Source organism: Bubalus kerabau, chromosome 9, assembly GCF_029407905.1.
Source record: "Bubalus kerabau isolate K-KA32 ecotype Philippines breed swamp buffalo chromosome 9, PCC_UOA_SB_1v2, whole genome shotgun sequence".
NCBI classification, from domain to species: domain Eukaryota; kingdom Metazoa; phylum Chordata; class Mammalia; order Artiodactyla; family Bovidae; genus Bubalus; species Bubalus kerabau.
Window position 1 is genome coordinate 75696992 of NC_073632.1, and position 21106 is coordinate 75718097.

General features: G+C 38.9%; 1 protein-coding gene and 1 long non-coding RNA gene across 7 annotated transcripts in view; one reads left to right on the top strand and one right to left on the bottom strand.

Moving 5' to 3' along the window:
- Nucleotides 1-21106, top strand: part of LAMA2 (laminin subunit alpha 2) — a 710513-nt gene that overhangs the window by 664338 nt on the left and 25069 nt on the right. For 5 of the 6 annotated variants that reach the window (XM_055535597.1, XM_055535598.1, XM_055535596.1 and 2 more), the window contains 3 exons: nucleotides 4299-4419; nucleotides 9146-9322; nucleotides 15457-15605. In XM_055535597.1, coding sequence (XP_055391572.1) covers nucleotides 4299-4419; nucleotides 9146-9322; nucleotides 15457-15605 — 447 coding nt within the window. Of the gene's footprint in view, nucleotides 1-1166; nucleotides 4259-4298; nucleotides 4420-9145; nucleotides 9323-15456; nucleotides 15606-21106 lie in introns of those variants that run through there. The other variant, XM_055535601.1, reaches the window with a different exon arrangement.
- LOC129620006 (uncharacterized) lies at nucleotides 15632-18049 on the bottom strand. The gene is made up of 3 exons (XR_008698339.1): nucleotides 17916-18049; nucleotides 16290-16393; nucleotides 15632-15834 (listed from the first exon to the last, which is right to left on the bottom strand). It is a non-coding gene; the product is annotated as an uncharacterized LOC129620006 (long non-coding RNA).

Consider the following 21106-nt stretch of genomic DNA (forward strand, 5'->3'; position numbering starts at 1 on the left):
TCAAACGAGCAGTAGAACTTCAGTCTCATTCATGATATTGAGCATGCAAACTGAGGTTTGTGTTTCTTTCTGTATCTAAATTCATAAACCAGACACCAGTTCAGTTTATCAAGTGTATAATTTGATAAGCTTAATGCAGATAAACTGGCTCTGCGTTCATCCACATGATATTGTATTTGTGTTAGGAATTTAGATTTTAAATGTCTGGCAGAAAAATTATTGCAGATTCAATGTATTTGAATAGTGACATAGTTATTACTCCAAAATCCGTTTATTCATTCAACAGGTGTTTGATAAGCATCTACTATGTTCCAGATACTATTTAAATACTGGGGATCTAGCAAATTGTTCAAGTCTAAGATTTGCTTTGCCAGATTACTAACTAAATTCTCTATGAGTGAATTAAATGTAGCCAAAATCAGGCTATCCAAAGATGGCATCATCTATTCTGGCGGTAATGTAGTTTTAATTACCATAAAGTGATTTTTAGGAATTATCCACAAAAGTGTATATGTTAATTTAACTGAGATGGGTTTATGTATTATTAAATAGTTTGCAGACTACATACCTAGTGAGTCTTTATTACCACAATGTGTTTTTTTTTTACTTCCACAGTATAGCATTTCATAATTATAATATTTCTATGGTATGACACATTATTTCAAAACAATCTTTAGACATTTATTTGTGAGACATATATTTGTGACTATTCAAGGAGCCATGCATTCGTAGCTGTAATTTGGCCACAGGCAAGATCTTCTTATGATAAAGTGCGAAAGATGTGATGGACATGAATTATTTTATATATATTAAGTTCAAGCTAAGTTCAAAAAGGCAATAAGCTCTCCTTATAAGCTACTCATGAATATTACTGCACAGGAACATTTGTTCATTTTCCATTAATAAAAATGATAAACATGAGTGCTTTAAATTCAATTCCAAAATAAAAATTTTCTAGGAGCATAGTGTGGGAGACGGTCACCATTGGGTTCTGTTTTCGTTACAGTCAAGGGTATATGCCTGGTTCCCTTTCTTGTGGTATTTTACTTTCCTTTGTAGATCTCTGTGAAATGCTGTTTTAAAAGATTTATGATTATAGTTTATTGTTTTACTAAATGAAAATGCAATTATAAGTAAATCATTTTTTTCTCTTCCCTTTGACCTAGTATGAAAGCAAGGTAAAATTTAAATTTATGCATGCCTTCTTCTAGTGCATGGGTTGGGTCAATGTGGCTTCTTAGATAAAGCGGTGACGCAGAAGCAGAGTGACACCTATCCAGCTTTATTCATAGGACATTTCACCAGCGAGTAATGCATTCTGAGATGATTCTCATGCTGCCCTTTGCTTACAAAAATGCTGCTGCTTACCCACCATCACAGAGCTGCAGTTTGACTTGTTTCGCCCACGCACAGTGCCCTCTAGTGCACACTTGCAGCAGCACAGGCCAAGGGCAGCTGGTCAGGTTTATGGGCACAAATTGAGTTCTGGGGACCAAAGTGATCTTCTGGGTTGAACATCAGACTCTGGTCTCCCGGGTACTGTACTACCTGCTGAACAAGAAACTGTGCTCCCAAATGCTTACTACTGCCTGATTGCTTTTTGCAAGCCTGCAAAGATGCACATGTTTACATGGCCCTTGCACCTCTTGGCAAAGCTGCTTCTTTATTGCCTTGTTTATTTAGAATTTAGGTATGGAGTCAGATAAAAGGAGCCTCTAGAAATACTGTATGTAAAACAAGTGTTTGCATTAACGATGAGAAAGTTTGCAGTCATTCTAGCTTCTCAGGAGCATTTCAATTCCGATTTGCAGGTGGGCAGTATTAGCCTGGAAGTTTTAAGCATCAGGCCCTTGTACGTGGCTGATCAAACCCCAGAGATGTGTGCAAGGCTGGCGCCGTCTGGCTAGAGTTACAGCTGAATGTTTTGGTATTTGAAAACCTAACAGTGCCAAATTTCCCAAAAGGATATAATGAAGCTGAGCTGATCAAAGAAATTTTTAAAGCGAAGGCTAGATTTTTAATACCAGAAACTAGACTATATAGAACTGAAAATGTGGGGAAAAATAAGTTGTTTCATCATGGACCAGTCAAGTGCTGTTTGCTGATATGGCTAAAAGGCAAAGGCTGGCTTTCAATGAAAGTATATGCTAATAAGGCTCTGGAATGACACTGTGTAGCTTTGTAATTTTGCCTCTGAGGCAAACAGAGGAAACAGAGGCCTGTGGTTACCATTAGGAGTCTGATCACCATATGTGATTACTTATCCCCTGTGATTTTCATAATGTTGAGCTTGCTGAATCATTGTGTTTTGAAATGGTTCTTTGTATTTCCCTGAAACAATGAAGTGTGTAACTTATAGGAGTGATTTATTTTATTGATAAGACCTCTGAGAAACTTGTGATAAATCAGACCTCCTCTCAACAAACAAGGAAGCAAATGAATGCTGAGAATGAAGTTCACTGGCTTCCTTCACTTTATACAGGAAGTATATAAGCAAGATTCTCACTGTCCAGCTGGCATGTTTTTGTAATAACCAGCTGACCGAACAGAAGGGGAAGACCTTGGGAACAAGTGGGAAATGATCAAAGAAAATAAAAGTCCCAGAGAGAAAGAAAACAGAACAAATACCCAGCATGAGATAAATCACCGGATACACACTGCCAGGGGTCTGATATGCTGGCCTCCCTGTTTGTCCCCATGTCATATGTTTTTTATTAAGGCAAAAAAAGGAATCCTGCCACCATGGGACACTGAGGAGAGTTCATCATTATCCTACTAAGAATAATATCTGGTATTGATTGGACACTTTTTAGAGTTGCTTGCTTGAGTGCATGCTAAGTCACTTCAGTCATGTCCAATTCTTTGTGACCCTATGGACTGTAGTCCACCAGGCTCCTTGTCCATGGGATTCTCCAGGCAAGAATACTGGAGTGGGTTGCCATGCCCTCCTCCAGGGGATCTCCCCCACCCAGGGATCAAACCTGCGTCTCCTGCAGCTTCTGCATTGCAGGTGGATTCTTTACCACTGAGCCACCAGGGAAGCCCCTAGAGTTGCTTATTAACATTAAAAAAAAGTATTACTTTTTCTATTTCTGTTGACCTGCACTGTTCAATATGGTAGCCACTAGCCACGGTGGCTATTTAGCTTTAAGTTAAAGAAAAAAAAAATTTTTTTAATGGTATTTCGCTGGCTGTCCAGTGTTTTAAAATTATGCATTCCCACTTCAGGGAGCATGAGTTTGATCCCTAGTTGGGGAACTAAGATCCTATATGCCATGCAGTGTCACCAAAAAAAGAAAAAGAAAGAAAATTAAATAGCAATAAAAATCCAGGTTCTCATTGGCATGAGCTACTTTTCAAGTGTCAGCAGACATATATGGCTACTCATTACTGATTTGGACAGTGCAGGAAAGAATATTTCTATCATCACAGAAAGTTCTACTGGACAGTGCTGTTATAGATGAAAAAAGTGTCACTGTTAACATCTTGTTAACTTGTGTTTATCAAGCACTTACAGCATGCTAGCATGTTTATCCTTTTTTAAGAAGTAGTAAGCAAAAAGTAAATATTCAAGTGTCTTTTGGGTGTTGAAGCCATTTTCAACTTTATTGGAAAAATTAAATGTATGTTTTGTCCTTTGGTTGCTTTATTTTGTTACTGCTCCAATACAGAATAAGTACTTTAGGGTCAATTTGTAAACTTAAAGTATCTTTTTTGAAACTGTAATCCAAAAGAATGTTTCTCAGGTTTTATTTGACTTAAAATTTTTAGAGAAATATTACATTATCTTATTCTCAGCTAAACCTTCAAAAAAAAAGTCTCAATGGAAGAAATATTATCTTTTCAAAATAAATGTTTTCAGATTTTTAAATTTTGAGCAAGATTTTATTTAATGTTTTTCATTGTATAGTATGATTATGCTGTCCTGTACAAGTGTCTGCTCTTAGGTGGAAAAAAACAAACACATTTCATTATGCATAAGAAGCACTTCAAAAGAAGTCAGTTAATTTCTATACCTTGTATTTAAATGCAATAGTTGAGATTATTTTTTAAAAGGAGAGAATGAAGAGCTACCTAAAGACTCCTTATGCAAGTTGGTGCTGATATCCACTTATCCAACCAGTAGCTAATGGAAGCATAGTTTTCTGGGTCCATGTGTGCACCTGTGCACAGTTTGAGAGACATACGCCTGCCTGTGCATCAGTTTGCTCCATATGGCTTGCATCCAGTGGTCACAAACACTATATTGCCATTGTCCTAATGATATTGCTTTTATTTTCCATTTAACTTTTCAACAGGCCAGAAGTAAATGTGAAGAAATATTCTGGTTGCCTCAAAGATATTGAAATTTCAAGAACTCCGTACAATATACTTAGCAGCCCTGATTATGTTAGTGTTACCAAAGGATGTTCATTGGAGGTTGGTCTCTTCCTAATGGCTTCCTAAATACCTTCATATCAGATTTCACTTACTTAGTTTGGGTCTATTACAGGAACCAGTTCTTGTTAATCTGTTTTGAATTCCTACTGACCCTAGTCTTGTTGTTCTTTAGTCGCTAAGTTGTGTCCAACTTTGCGACCCCTTGAACTGTAGCCCAACAGTGTCCTCTGTCCATGGAATTTCCCAGGCAAGAATACTGGAGTGGGCTGCCATTTCTTACTCCAGGGGATTTTCCTGACCCAAGAATTGAACCCATATCTCCTGCATTGACAAGCAGATTCTTTTTTTCTTTTTAATTGGAAGCTAATTACTTTACAATATTGTGGTGGTTTTTTGCCATACATTGACATGAATCAGCCATGGGTGTACATGTGTTCCCCATCCTGAACCCCCCTCCTCCCTCCCTCCCCATCCCATCCCTCAGGGTCATCCCAATGCACTAGCCCTGAGCACCCTGTCTCAAGCATCGAACCTGGACTGGTGATCTATTTAACATATGATAATATACATGTTTCAATGCTAATCTCTCAAATCATCCCACCCTCGCCTTCTCCCACAGAGTCCAAAAGTCTGTTCTTTACATCTCTGTCTCTTTTGCTATCTCGCATATAGGGTCATCGTTGCCATCTTTCTGAATTCCATATATATGCATTAATAACTGTATTGGTGGAGAAGGCAATGGCATCCCACTCCAGTACTCTTGCCTGGAAAATCCCATGAATGGAGGAGCCTGGGACGCTGCAGTCCATGGAGTTGCGAAGAATCAGACACGACTGAGCGACTTCACTTTCACTTTTCACTTTGATGCACTGGAGAAGGAAATGGCAACCCACTCCAGTGTTCTTGCCTGGAGAATCCCAGGGACGGGGGAGCCTAGTGGGCTGCTGTCTATGGGGTCACACAGAGTCGGACACAACTGAAGCAATTTAGCAGCAGCAGCATAATGTATTAGTGTTTTTCTTTCTGATTTACTTCACTCTGTATAATAGGCTCCAGTTTCATCCACCTCATTAGAACTGATTCAAATGCATTCTTTTTAATAACTGAGTAATATTCCATTGTGTATATGTACCACAGCTTTCTTATCCATTTGTCTGCCGATGGACATCTAGGTTCCTTCCATGTCCTGGCTATTGTAAACAGTACTGGCAGGCAGATTCTTTACCACCAAGCCACCAGGAAGCTCCAACCCTAGCCTTAGCTCTGCATAAATGATAAAGCAAGATTGAAGTACTTCTAAAAATTATCATGATCAACTAAACTTAGGAAAACAGTATTATAAAAGATTCCAAACTATCTTTCCACATGTACACCACTTCATAGTATGTACTTTTTAATATTAATCTCTTTTCTGGTTCTTTCTTCTTTCCAACACTACTTTTTTCTTTTCCTCATTATCATGTCATCTGTATTAGATTTAGTTTACCTTCCTGTCTTTTATATAGCTTTATTATCAACCTTAATTTTTTTCTGGAATGTGTTAGGAGTTTACTCAAATAACAAGTAATAGTTTCTACCATGATCGTTAGTATTTAGCATCTTGTCCACAGCTTAGAAGTCAAGCCTCCTTTTCTTTGAAAATGGCACATAGTGGGAACCATCTGCAAAGACTTGGCTTAGATGGGACTGCAAAGTCCCCTGTTATCAAGTATCTTCAGTATCTTTTCTTTATCGCTGCAGCAGCCTAGCAGCCCCTGATTCCACTTGACTATTCTGCACCGACTCTTCAATAGGCACTAACCCATAAGAGAGAGAAATGCAAGTCACAGCTCTTCTCTCTTATATTGATTGGCCAGATATTTTGTTTAGGTTTTTCCATAAAATGTTACAAAAAACCTGAGCAAACTTACTGATCAACCCAATAAAATCTGATAATAATCATCGAATATTAGTACATTTTTCAATTCAGTTCAGTCGCTCAGTCATGTCTGACTCTTTGCAACCCCATGGACTCCAGCATACCTGGCTTTCCTGTCCATCACCAACTCCCGGAGCTTGCTCAAACTCATGTCCATCGAGTTAGTGATGCCATCCAACTATCTCATCATCTGTCATCCCCTTCTCCTCCTTCCTTCAATCTTTCCCAGCACCAGGGTCTTTTCACATGAGTCAGTTCTTCACATCAGATGGCCAAAGTGTTAGCGTTTCAGCTTCAGCATCAGTCCTTACAATGAATATTCAGGACTGATTTCCTTTAGGATGGGCTGGTTAGATCTCCCTTCAGTCCAAGTGACTCTCAAGAGTCTTCCCCAACACCACAGTTCAAAAGCATCAATTCTTCTGTGCTCAGCTTTCTTTATAGTCCAACTCTCACATCCCTACATGACTACTGGAAAAACCATAGCTTTGACTAGATGGACCTTTGTTGGCACAGTTCTGCTTCTTAATATGCTGTGTAGGTTGGTCATAGCTTTTCTTCCAAGGAGCAAACATCTTTTAATTTCATCACTGCAGTCACCATCTGGAATTCTAAAAGTAATGAGTTTGTTTTTAAAAAGAAAATGCCAGACTTCCATGGTGGTCCAGTGGTTAAGAATCTGCCTGCCAATGCAGGGGACACAGGTTCCATCCCTGGGCCAGGAAGGTCCCACATGCTTCAGAGCATAAACCCATGCGCCACAACTACTGAACCTGTGCCCTAGAGCACATGCTCCACAACAAGAGAAGCCACCACAATGAGAAGCCCACACACAGCAACTCGAGAGTAGCCCCAACTCACTGCAACTAGAGAGAGTGTGCATGCAGCAACAAAGACCCAGAGCAGCCAAAAATAAATAACTAAATAAATAAGTAATTTTTTAAACATAAATAAAAATAAAATGGTAAATATATCATAGGTAAGGTAAGGTGAAGTCGCTCAGCCGTGTCCGACTCTTTGCAACCCCACGGACTGTAGCCTCCAGGCTCTTCCATCCATGTGATTTTCCAGACAAGAGTACTGGAGTGGGTTGTCATTTCCTTCTCCAGAGGATCTTCCCAACCCAGGGATCAAACCCAGGTCTCCCACATTGTAGGCAGATGCTTTACCATCTGAGCCACCAGGGAAGTCTATAAATATATCCTACTTACAAATTTTTAATTATCCTGATATGACCAAACTATTCATTTTAGCTGCTTCCTCCAGTTAAAATTATTTTAAAGCATTGTGATGGGAGACGAAGGGATTTGGGAAAAGAGAGAAAATCACCACTGAGCTATGAGGTTTAAAGACTGGAACAGAACTTATGGGGTCTTCACTGTGCCTAGTTACAGTCTCTGACTCGCAAGTAGCCATAGATACCCACCCTGAGAAGCTTGGGAATAGGAAAAAGGAAAGTATATACAGAATTTAATCTCTAAGAATCCATATTGACCTCTTTTTGCTCAGAGTTTTAATCTTCCAAAGCCTGACTCTCATCCACATGCAAAAGATATATACATGAGAATGGAAAACTGTCCAGAAAATGAATAGCCTTATACGAGGAAATGATGGTTCTGTAAAGGTACTTTTCAGTAACCAGGAATTATTTGCAACTAAAATATGAAGCAGAAATTGAAATATTTGATAAATATTAAAAAGTCTGCACAGTAGTTTTATTTGAACTATCCAAGACTCTATGATTTGAAAATTGGAATCGAAAACAGATTATACATTTTACAACATTTATGTCACTTAACTTGGCCTGGAACACTGCAGGGGAAAATATCCTGCATTAAAAGATTCCTTGTTTTCACTCCAGCAAAATCCAGGACTTTTCAAATGAACATTTTAAGCACTATAAATGCCCAACTACAGGGGGTTGCTTAAATAAATCCTTGCACATTCCTACAATGGAATGACCTGCTACTAAAAGTGAGATTGAAATCTAAATTTACTGACAGAGATACCCCCACATATAAAGTGAGAAAAAAGTTACAAATGAACGTACCTGTCATGATTCAGTATGAATACAGAGAGGAGAGGAGAGGAAAGGAGCAAGGTTGTAAAAGATAAAACAAGTGAATGACTGCATGGCTGCAGGAATCCATGAATGAATGGATTATATCGATAGAAAGTTATATGCTTCTACACAGCTTTGGGATGGGATTGATTACACTCTTACTTTTTGTACTTTGTTACTGTCTACAATGTTACTGTTTCCATTTTATCAGCAAAGACTGATACTGTTTTCATTTTAAGAAAATTAAACTATGAAATATTTGATTTATTTTTAAAATTTAAATTGTATCTGATTTTTTAAACATTCCTCCAGAGTGTCTTTATACATTTAGTAACAATGAACATCTTTACCCTCAACTCATCACTGAGAAAGAATGCAGACAGAGACCATGGTCAGACTTAGCTATAAAACATAAGCAATTAGTTGGTAAAAGGATTCAAGGGATCAATGAGAGTGTTTTCAAGGAAGATTTAGCAAGATAGATTTAAATCAGAAGAAAATGTTACCTATTAGTGATAATCAGTAATGGGCTTTTATATTTCAAATCAAAAGTTCTAAAATAAAAGAAGAACCCCAAAGTTTTATTTTAACTTAATGTTACAGTTTGGAATAATATTTCTTCAGTTGCTCTTAAGCATAACAGAGTTTTCATGCATTCTGAGTTGTCATGCATGACAATATATTTCATAGTAACTTTGAGTGCATTGAGAAGGGTGAGTGAGATGGAGAAACTAAGGGTTCATTCATTTCTAATGCTTTCTTCCCTTCTTTCCTTTTACCTGAAGAACGTTTACACAGTTAGCTTCCCCAAGCCTGGTTTTGTAGAGCTGTCTCCTGTGCCTATTGATGTTGGAACAGAAATCAATCTGTCCTTCAGCACCAAGAATGAATCTGGGATCATTCTCTTGGGAAGTGGAGGGACACCCATTCCGCCTAGGAGAAAACGACGGCAAACTGGACAGGTAATTACAACACCTAATTAATATAATAAAAATAAAATAATAATTAAAAATACAACACCTAATTAATAATGCATTTTCCCTAATACTTATGTAAAACAATTATTTTACAAAGAGACTCAGGAGAGGCATTTAGGATTTATAAATTGTCTTTGTATTTTTTAAATTTGTATCATTTATTTCTATTATCATCTTTTTAGGACAATTATCTCCCTGAGGATTTTTCTGTTGGTCAATTCTAGGTGTGGGTGCACTTGTGTTTACATCCATGTATCATATGAGTTTGAAAATATAAAGAGAGAATGCTTAAAATGTATTCAAATTGTATTAATATTCTCTTCTAAGTCCAGTTTCCTGCCAACTCTGTAGATATCCAGATGGGGGACCCTTAAATTTAAATTCCCTTTGGATCGGTTTAACTAGCTGACATGATGCAGTCTGTTGGCGCCTAACTGTTCCACCTTCTCTGGACACCAAGAAAGTGAAGAATGGACCTGGATAGAAGACAAAGAAAACACAACCAATGCAGTGTCACAATAGTGACATCAAAATAAAGCCTACACAGAGCCTGCTTTGTGAACTTCTGTTTTCCTACCATCTAACCATTCAGTTCGGAGAAGGCAATGAAACCGCACTCCAGTACTCTTGCCTGGAAAATCCCATGGATGGAGGACACTGGTAGGCTGCAGTCCGTGGGGTCGCTGAGGGTCGGACACAACTGAGCGACTTCACTTTCACTTTTCACTTTCAGGCATTGGAGGAGGAAATGGCAACCCATTCCAGTGTTCTTGCCTGGAGAATCCTAGGGACAGGGGAGCCTGGTGGACTGCCATCTATGGGGTCACACAGAGTCGGACACAACTGAAGTGACTTAGCAGCAGCAGCACCCATTCAATTCTGTTAAAATCTAGCTCTTAGTTGTCCACATCTAGGCACCATAAGTCTTTACTGCATGGATATTCCTCCAATACTTTCAACCATACTTTTTTTTTTTCTTTTTTTTTTAATTTAATTTTATTTTTAAACTTTACATAATTGTATTAGTTTTGCCAAATATCAAAATGAATCCGCCACAGGTATACATGTGTTCCCTGCCCTGAACCCTCCTCCTTCCTCCCTCCCCATACCATCCCTCTGGGTCGTCCCAGTGCACTAGCCCCAAGCATCCAGTATCGTGCATCAAACCTGGACTGAAGATAACACATTTTTTCCTTTTAATCTAGTTTTTCTCAGTGAAAGGATTCTTAGGAATTACCTAATCTGCCATAGCCAAAGCATAGAGTGCTTTGTAAACATGTCCTTTATAAATATGCATGCATCCCTGTAAATCAGGTTGTATTGTTTGTGATTATAGGATTATTAAATCACTTTTATCATTTAAAGTTTAATAATTTAAACCACTATTTAATAATAGTTTGTAATAATAAGAAAGCCTTCTTCAGCTGTCAATGCAAAGAAATAGAGGAAAACAACAGAATGGGAAAGACCAGAGATCTCTTCAAGAAAATCAGAGATACCAAAGGAACATTTCATGCAAAGATGGGCTCGATAAAGGACAGAAATGGTATGGACCTAACAGAAGCAGAAGATATTAAGAAGACATGGCAAGAATACACAGAAGAACTGTACAAAAAAGATTTTCACGACCCAGATAATCACGATGGTGTGATCACTGACCTAGAGCCAGACATCCTGGAATGTGAAGTCAAATAGGCCTTAGACAGCATCACTACGAACAAAGCTAGTGGAGGTGATAGAATTCCAGTTGAGCTATTCCAAATCCTGAAAGATAATGCTGTGAAAGTGCTGCACTCAATATGCCAGCAAATTTGGACAACTCAGCAGTGGCCACAGGACTGGAAAAGGTCAGTTTTCATTCCAATCCCAAAGAAAGGCAATGCCAAAGAATGCTCAAACTACCGCACAATTGTACTCATCTCACATGCTAGGAAAGTAATGCCCAAAATTCTCCAAGCCAGGCTTCAGCAATATGTGAACCGTGAACTTCCTGATGTTCAATCTGGTTTTAAAAAAGGCAGAGGGACCAGAGATCAAATTGCCAACATCCGCTGGATCATGGAAAAAGCAAGAGAGTTCCAGAAAAATATCTATTTCTGCTTTATTGACTATGCCAAAGCCTTTGACTGTGTGGATCACAATAAACTGTGGACAATTCTGAAAGAGATGGGAATACCAGACCACCTGACCTGCCTCTTGAGAAATCTGTATGCAGGTCAGGAAGCAACAGTTAGAACTGGACATGGAACAACAGACTGGTTCCAAATAGGAAAAGGAGTACATCAAGGCTGTATATTATCACCCTGTTTATTTAACTTATATGCAGAGTACATCATGAGAAACGCTGGACTGGAAGAAACACAAGCTGGAATCAAGATTGCTGGGAGAAATATCAATAACCTCAGATACGCAGATGACACCACCCTTATGGAAGAAAGTGAAGAGGAACTAAAAAGCCTCTTGATGAAAGTGAAAGAGGAGAGTGAAAAAGTTGGCTTAAAGCTCAACATTCAGAAAACAAAGATCATGGCATCTGGTCCCATCAGTTCATGGGAAATAGATGGGGAAACAGTGGAAACAGTGTCAGACTTTATTTTTTGGGGCTCCAAAATCACTGCAGATGATGATTGCAGCCATGAAATTAAAAGATGCTTACTCCTTGGAAGGAAAGTTATGACCAACCTAGATAGCATATTCAGAAGCAGAGACATTACTTTGCCAACAAAGTTCCATCTAGTCAAGGCTATGGTTTTTCCTATGGTCATGTATGGATGTGAGAGTTGGACTGTGAAGAAGGCTGAGCACTGAAGAATTGATGCTTTTGAACTGTGGTGTTGGAGAAGACTCTTAAGAGTCCCTTGGACTGCAAGGAGATCCAACCAGTCCATTCTGAAGGAGATCCGCCCTGGGATTTCTTTGGAAGGAATGATGCTAAAGCTGAAACTCCAGTACTTTGGCCACCTCATGCGAAGAGTTGACTCATTGGAAAAGACTCTGATGCTGGGAGGAACTGGGGGCAGGAAGAGAAGGGGACGACAGAGGATGAGATGGCTGGATGGCATCACTGACTTGATGGACATGAGTTTGGGTGAACTCCGGGAGTTGGTGATGGACAGGGAGGCCTGGCGTGCTGCGATTCATGGGGTCGCAAAGAGTCGGACATGACTGAGCGACTGATCTGATCTGATCTGATCTGATGTAATAATATTCTTTTCTTCCCACCACCAAAAAAAGAAAATAACAAAATACAGTTGACACTTGAAAATATGAGTTTGATCACACAGGTCCACTTGTATGTGAATTTTTTCTTCAGTGGTAAATACAACGGTATTACATGGTCCAAGGTTGATTGAAACTGAGGATGCAGAATATCTGATATGGAGGAACTGAATAAAGGGAGGGCCAACTATAAGTTATGCTCTGATTTTTGACTGTGTGGAGGGTCATTACCTCATGTCATTCACCTGTACTGACAAATAAAATCCAAAAATGTACAACCATGAGTAATTTGCATTATCTACAGAACATAAAGGTGGTTTGATATTAAAAGTCTGAAAATCATATAATCATCTTGATAGACATAGAGAACACTTGTAATTAAATACCCATTCGTGATCAAAAATAACAATAACAAAAGACTTAGTAAATTAAAAAGAGAATGATAGGAAAACATAAACATTTCCTATAAAATCAAGCCCAAGAAAAGATAAATATTACTGCTATCTGAACTTCCCTGGTGGCTCAGACAGTAAAGCATCTGTCTACAATGTGGGAGACCCGGGTTCGAGCCCTGGGTTGGGAAGATCCCCTGGAGAAGGAAATGGCAATCCACTCCAGTACTATTGCCTGGAAAATCCCATGGACAGAGGAGCCTGGTAGGCTACAGTCTATGGGGTGGCAAAGAGTCAGACACGACTGAACGACTTCACTTTCACTTTTCTTTCATACTGGTCTTAGCTGATGCAATAAGAAAAGAATAAATAAATATAGTACAAGAAAAAATATATAATTTAACAAGAAATAAAACAAACATAAGACCTATACTGGAAAAATTATAAAATTTATTGAAAATGTATAGCAGACTACTTAATAAAGTCATTATGTTAATGGAAAGACTCAGTGTTAAAAATATTTCAATTCTCCATAAAATGATATGTAGGTTTGCCTTCAATGAAAATATCACCTTATCTTTTTGTAAATCAGAACAAATTCTAAAATTAATATCAAAAGTCCAAGAAAGTTATGAAATAGAATAAGTTGGAAGACTGTTCTAGCAGTTTTGAATCATGGTTGTGTAGCATTGATACATGGATAACTCTGTGTCAGTGGAACATAAGAGAGAGAACCAAGTATAGATGGAAATGACATTTGGCAGTAGGTAGCATTGCACATCATCAGCGAAAAAAGTGAACCTTTCAGTGAATGATTCTGGGGCAATTCATTATCCATTTAGACAAAAAAATGAAGTAATTTATATTTCATGTTAAACAGAAAATTAATTCCCAGTGAATTGAAGTCTTAAATATGAAAGGAAAAAACTTTAAAATGTTTAGAAGAAAATGTAAAAGGATAACCTATGACCTTAAGGAAGAAAAGAATTTCTTTGGGAAGGAAAAAAAAAAACATTTTTTTTAAATTAGAGGGAGAAGAAGTAATGTTTTATCTCATTTTATATTGTGCATAACAAGTATGGAATAAGTATAATAAAAATAAATGTTCTCCTAAAGTCTTTGCCTTTTAATCCAAAATACAAAAAATTTATTAAATAAATTTAAATAATAAACCAATTATTATAATAAAAGGACCAGATCAAACATTCTGAGATAGATTTTCACTAAAGGATATCTGTGCCCTGCATCACAGTCAAGTAACTAAATACCATCTCTCAGTTTCAGATTTCTCCTCATCAGAACCAAATGAATAGGCTTGAATCATCAGTTGTCAGGATAGTTCTTAGAATAAAACTTTTTCATTAAAACAAGTAAAATGAGAAAATATTAAGTGCTATAGTACAAATTAGAAATAACATGTTAATGCTTCAACATTTTAATGAATATCTGTTTTTTTTTAATATCTGTTTTAAAATCTCACTGTTATTGCTGTCTGAAAGAGGAAACAATATTAAATAATTCATTTCTGTCGGAGAATCAAACTGGTTAAATGACATACTTTGTTTTTCAAAGCTACCAGTTTTTCAAAGCTACCAGTTTTGATAGTCATTTGTGATTATGTTCTGCTAACGGGGTTTGAGACCTCAATCAGCTTAAAAAACAACTTTGAGTGCTTCGATGGCAGTTGCCCCTTTCTGATGGATGGCGACACTGATCCCAGTCCTCTGGCCCTTTTGCCTGGGACACGCAGCAACACAGCTGATTTTGCAAACTGTTGGAGACGTTGTGGTGTTTGACTGAAACCATCTCCACCGCCTTGTGGTGACTCGTGGAGGACCGAGTGATCGTGTGTGGCAGGGGGCCCCGTGCTCCACTTGAAAAGGAGCACACGGTGGTGTCAGCTTTGGGAATGAGGACTGCATTCAGGCTCCCTGGGGTTCACAAACTGATCTCAAAAACCACACTGTTGCTATAGTAACAGTGGCAAGAAGAAAGCAGTCGTGTTTGTGGATGAAAAATTGTCTGCCTTCTTTCTAAATGTGGGAGACAAGTTAGGTGTTGGTGATAGCAATCCATTCCACCAGCCTAGAGAAGGAATTGAAATCTAAACACTCAAAATGCCCTGGGGTGGGAGTGAGACCTGATTTCCAGAAGCTAGCTGTCCATCTGTGAATGCAAGGGAGAGCGGTTTTATTAACCCCCTTTGTTTCCTGATGGATTTTGTGAATTAGAAGCCCAATGCGAGCACAGCTGTTCCTTTCAGCATCGCAAATCTGCTTTGCAGAGATGGCTCTCTTACTATCTCCCTTTCCACATCACCTAACAAGCAGAAATGGTAAGTGATTGTAAAGCTATTTCCAGCTGCTTTAAATACTCTAAGAAAATATTGAGTCTTAACTTCTCAGGTAAGCTCTCAGAGCAGAAGAATCTGCCGTTCTTTCAGGTAACTACGCTAAGTCGTAGATGAGATAGATTCCTTTCGTCTTCAATAACCATTTGCTGTTACAGGTCTATTATGCGATCTTCCTGAACAAGGGCCGTCTGGAAGTGCATCTCTCCACAGGGGCGCGCACAATGAGGAAAATTGTCATCAAACCGGAGCCCAGTCTGTTTCACGACGGGAGAGAGCATTCTGTTCATGTAGAGAGAACTAGAGGGTAACAACAGTTCTGGCGACTGACTGTACTGTCGTAACTAACACGAACTTTTGCTCGCCTTAGTCTTTAACTGGACCTTTGTGTGTATGGACAGACGACACATTGCTGAAGTGTCAAGTAGCTTAATTTTATCTTCTTTATATTTCATACTTTGGGAACTTCATTTACCTTGACCCTTAGGAGTTTTATTCTTAACGTTTTTTCTGCTGAGCAGCTCTCCTCTTCACCTCTGGAAAACCAAATTCATCTTCTGAAGCCATAGCTAAGAAAAATCTCTCCCTCTGCACCTCTCAAATACTCTCTTCTCAAATAAGGCATATGTGGGTGGTGAAACGGCACAGAGCAGCTCAGCTGGGGCCCGCAGCCTTTGGCAGCTGCAATTTCATTTGGGTTCCAAGGCAGTTATGACAGCTGCTTAGAAATCTGTCACAAATATAGAGCAGGGCAGCAGCTGCAGGACCCACGGAGCCCTGCTCTGTGCGGGCCTCACGCCTGGCCCCTGCCAAGGTGTGAGGGGCAAGAGTTGAGAGAGGGCAGAGGCTGCTGTCTTGCCATCAGGGCACAGAGGCTGCCTCTGCTGATCCACCAGAGCACTTGCTTCCCAGCCCTGAGTCAGGGAATTGGCTGTTAGTGTTATGAGCTGATATCTTATTTTTTCAGAATGCTGAAGTACTTTATACTTACTTTATTGAGGAAGTCATTTGTTATTTGATTTTTTTTTTCCCATCAAAGTGTATGACAGCTCGGATAAGGGGATTCCCTGATGGTTCAGCAGGTAAAGAATCCACCTGCAAAGCAGGAGACACAGGAGATGCACATTCTATCACTGGGAGGGTAAGATCCCCTGGAGAAGAAAATGGCAACCCACTCCTGTATTCTTGCCTGAAAAATCCCATGGACAGAGCAGCCTGGTGGGCTATAGTTTGTGGGTCACAAAGAATCAGACACGACTGAGCAACCAAGCACACAAGCACGGTGAGTTTAGAAAGACAATTAGAGAAAACCAGAAGCCCAGAGACTTCAGACCTCCAAGCCCACGATCCATTTAGACTGAAAACATAGAAAAGAACTGGAAATCAAACTTGATGAAACCTCAAAACATAGACAATACTTTTAAATATTACAGTATGAAGGCGTAGCAAAAGTTCAAGCAAGTAAATGTTATTCTGTACTTAAAGTCGACCATTTTCTAATCATGCTCTTGTGTGGACAGTAGTTTAGATAAGTAATAACAATGTCTTGTAAGTAAAGAAACTTTCCTTGCTTTGCATTTTTCTGTGATTTAGAGCATTATCTTTAGGGCTGAATTAATGCTCAGTCAATTACGGAGTATCTACTAACTGAAATGTTTAGAAACCATGATTAAGACAAATGAGGGATCAATATTTGGACAAACTAAGAACATTTACTAATCTTCTAGGCACATATTGCAGTCAGGGTCTCTGAAGAGAAATGCAAACTGAATGTTCTCATTTGAACCTTAAGGAATGCTCTAGAATACTGATTTTGCAAGTCTTCTGGACTTTACTTCAGGTCCTTTGCCAAATGTTAGTCCTTCTCGTTGTAGGAAAAACTTTTTAAGGTTTTTAAATAATTTCAAGAAGCAAATGCAGATCTGAGAAATATAGTTGGGCAAAAAATCATTCAAAATATGTTATTTTGTAGGGAAAGGATTCCGACATTCCCAAGTGCATTTTGATGTTATTCTAAGGTGTCCTTTTCACAGGTGTCTCTTCAAGAAGGGTATTTTAGTATGGCAGCTTCACAGCTGTTGGCCATCAATCCAACCTGTATTTGATTAAGCTCGGTATAGTACATCCCTGAAAACTGGTCATTCAGTTAATTGGCCATATAAACAAACTGTTGTGCCATTCTCTATTAATTAAAGGATAATGTATTAGACATATTAGTGTGTTGTCACTACACACTGTGGCAAAGCCAGAGCTCATTTGCCACCATAATGTCTCATTCAGCACCCTGAGGTCAAATAACAATTATCACCTATCCCTTAAACAAGTGCTTCAATTAACTGATTAACCGGAGATCACTAATGACCCTAAGAACATCACCTAGAAACATATTTTAATGTTTCATATCAATTTTATGGCATGCCCTGTGTCAAATACTACAAAAATTATGTCCTTTAGTTATTCTAAATATATATGAGATATGTACTCATATCCTTTCATCACAGATGAGGAAATATTAACTAATTTACCCCAAATCACATAGCTAGTAAATAACAGGCAGGATTTAAGCCCAGATATACTTGACTTTAACACCTCATCCGTGCTTGCTAGGTATTCTTACCTCTGTGACCTCAGAGGTTTGTATTACTTGATGTTGATGATGATACTCTTGTTAACTTGGAAATACTTGCTTTCTTCCAACACTATTTAGACTGTAGATGTCAATTGTTTCCTTTCCTCAAACAATACCGCCTCATAAAATTAGTAGATTTTCATCAAATTGAGAGGCAAGCTTTTCAGTATTTACTCTCTTTACGCTTCCTTTCTCGTTTTCTTTCCTTCTCTACTCCTCCCTCTGCAAAAATTTCACCTCCTTTACTTTGGTGTCTAATTCCCTAGTACTCCAGTGATCCTCTGCCTTTTATAACTGCTTGGCCCTCTGATCTTCCTCCTGAAGTCCACCTAAATGGCCAGTAGTTCTAACTGGATAAAAACAGTAAACCCTAAGAGCCTGGAGTAGAAGCTTAGGCATTCTCCACAGGTATTCTCCATGAAAGCATTCTTCACACAGGTACAGAATTAGGCTAAAGACCACAAAATTGGAGCAAATATTTCAGGAGTAATTTGAGGTTTCCAGAATGGGACCAAGATTTGAATACTGCAACCCAATTATTTCTTTCTAACCATCCAAAATATGTTCAATTTAAAAATGTCAGGTTTTGCTTCTCATGTAAATTGTAAATTTCAGGGCACTTCTCTTAATATCTTTTACCATGTATGCAGTTCATTTGGTAGTGATTTGAAAAAAAAATCTTAGATCAATATTTCATACAAATAAATTGAATATAAGTAATAAAATATTATAAAACTTCAAGATTCAGCTATTGAAATTTTAAGGAAAAACAGCTGACATATCACAATATTAATAGTATTGTAATGATTCTTATAATGCTTTTTGGGTATAGTGGGTCCACAGTAAAGAATTTTTGAATAAATCCTTTTTAAAAAACACACCAGAATCATAAAGGACATGTAATATCCCTCTTTGAAGTGAAGTGAAGTCGCTCAGTCGTGTCCGACTCTTTTCGACCCCATGGACTGTAGCCTACCAGGCTCCTCCATCCATGGGATTTTCCAGGTAAGAGTACTGGAGTGGGTTGCCATTTCCTTCTCCAGGGGATCTTCCTGACCCAGGGATGGAACCCAGGTCTCCCGCATTGTAGGCAGACGCTTTACCGTCTGAGCCACCAGGTAAGCCCAGTAGCTTCCCTCTTTACAAAGTGCTAAATAAATGACCTAGATTTGATGCTCCTAGGTTGTAAAATACAAACTGGATTCAACTGTAGTCCTTTAACAGTGTTCTTATTAAGGAATACAACCTCAGTGAAATGCCTTAGTTAATGGTTTCCGTGGTTCAGAGTAGGGGTTCTTATCCTCCTTTTATAAAAGAATCAAATGAGACTGAGCAAGATTAACTAACGCAGGGTCACATAGCTAGTAAGCTTTCATTCATGCTAAGTCGCTTCAGTTGTGTCCGACTCTGTGACTCTATGGACTGTCGCCTGCCAGGCTCCTCTGTTCATGAGGATTCTCTAGGCAAGAATACTGGAGTGGGTTGCATTTCCTCCTCCAGATCTTCCCAGGGACGGAACCTGTGTCTCTTATGTCTCCTGCATTGGCAGGCAGTTCATACTAGTGCTTAAGTCCAGTCTGTTTCTTCTGAAAGTTCACGATCACTCTACATCTCCACCCTGTGATCCAGTAAGAAAGGGCCATTGTGGTCTTTAGGGGCAGAACCAGACTAGAGAGAGTCCACATGAGAAAGAGGAGAGCCTCTGGATCTTTAAAAATTCTAATCAAAAGCAGAGATTTGCTCTCCTTGGGCAGTATTTAATAGTGGCTTAAACCCTTCATTCAAACCCTGAGGAACACTGGCATATAGGAGATTACTTTTAGCAAATGGAAAAAAAAAGGGGGGGGAGTATGAGGGGTACTTCTCAATGAGTCCCACATATCCAGAAGTGAGTGGTTTTCTAAAAGTCTCATAAAACCACCCACATTCTTAGCAATAAGGTTGAACTCTTGAATTTTGCCAACACAATCTTCCGGAGTCTGGCAAAACATCAATATATCGTTCCCCGTATTTTGCCTTTGAAACTAAATCCAATCTGCTCCCTCCATACCACCTGAGCAATAAAGAGACATAAAAAAATGCTTCATAGAATGGAAGGTAGTAAGTATATCCTTGATAAGAGCATGGGTCCACAGTCAGACTGCCTGGGTTCAAATCCCAGCACATCTGTATGAATTGGGAAAGCTACTTAGCCAATCTGTTCCCCTCAGTTAACTCATCTGTACAGTGAATATAGAGTTTTTTACAAGATGTTTGTTAGATGTTTCTGATATTTTAAGCCACAACAATATCTGGTCTTTGTTCTGTTCTCTTATATTTGAATTGTCCCAGCGTGGGCCAGTTGTTCAGTGCCATTTCAGAGCATCTTTGCCCTGATTTATTGTTTCTAACTCTACATGTGGTTTTTCTTCTTTATAAAATCAAGTAACATAACATTTTAGAACTGAGTTTGCTGACTAAATATTTCAGATTTTCTCTCCAGATGTGAATTAGTTTGTAGTAATCCCCATTCATGATCCTCGGGCTATTGACTAACACTTAAGACTAAGAGCCCCATGCTGACTATTGGGACTGAAGTTTTAAAACCTGCTTCTAGAACAAAAGAGAAAATGCCTTTGGTCATTTTCATCAGCAGAATTCTTTGCCTCCTGATTCTCTTCCCCAGGATCCACAGAGTGAATAAGTAGCATGAGGTTCTCAATTAGTAATGTGTAAGTTATCTCTCATAGGCAAATTAGGGACGTTAATGAAACAGCCACTAAAGAAAATCATTGCAGAGAACAATTAGCCTGGCGTTCTAGCCTGCCTCTTCCATTCAAAAGCCAGCAGCTACATTCTTTATAAAACATCCTGTAAGCGTTTGCTGTTGATTCCTACAATCTAAGCTCTCAGGAGTACAGTTTGTCCCCTAGCAAGAAGATAATAGCTGGCACAAACCAAGAAATAAAGAGCCAAACAAAACGTGACCCCATGCTGTGCTAAACCACTGTGCTAAACCGACTGAGCCTCATAGGATTAGACACCACAACCCCATACAGAAGGCTCCACTCCACCGGCTCATACGTAGGACCGCTGTAGTCAACACCACCAGAGGCTAATGCTGTAGCTACACCACTGCCTTGTTTCAAGAAACTCTAGGAGAGCTAACAAGGGACGCAGAGGGGCAAGATGCTGAGAAA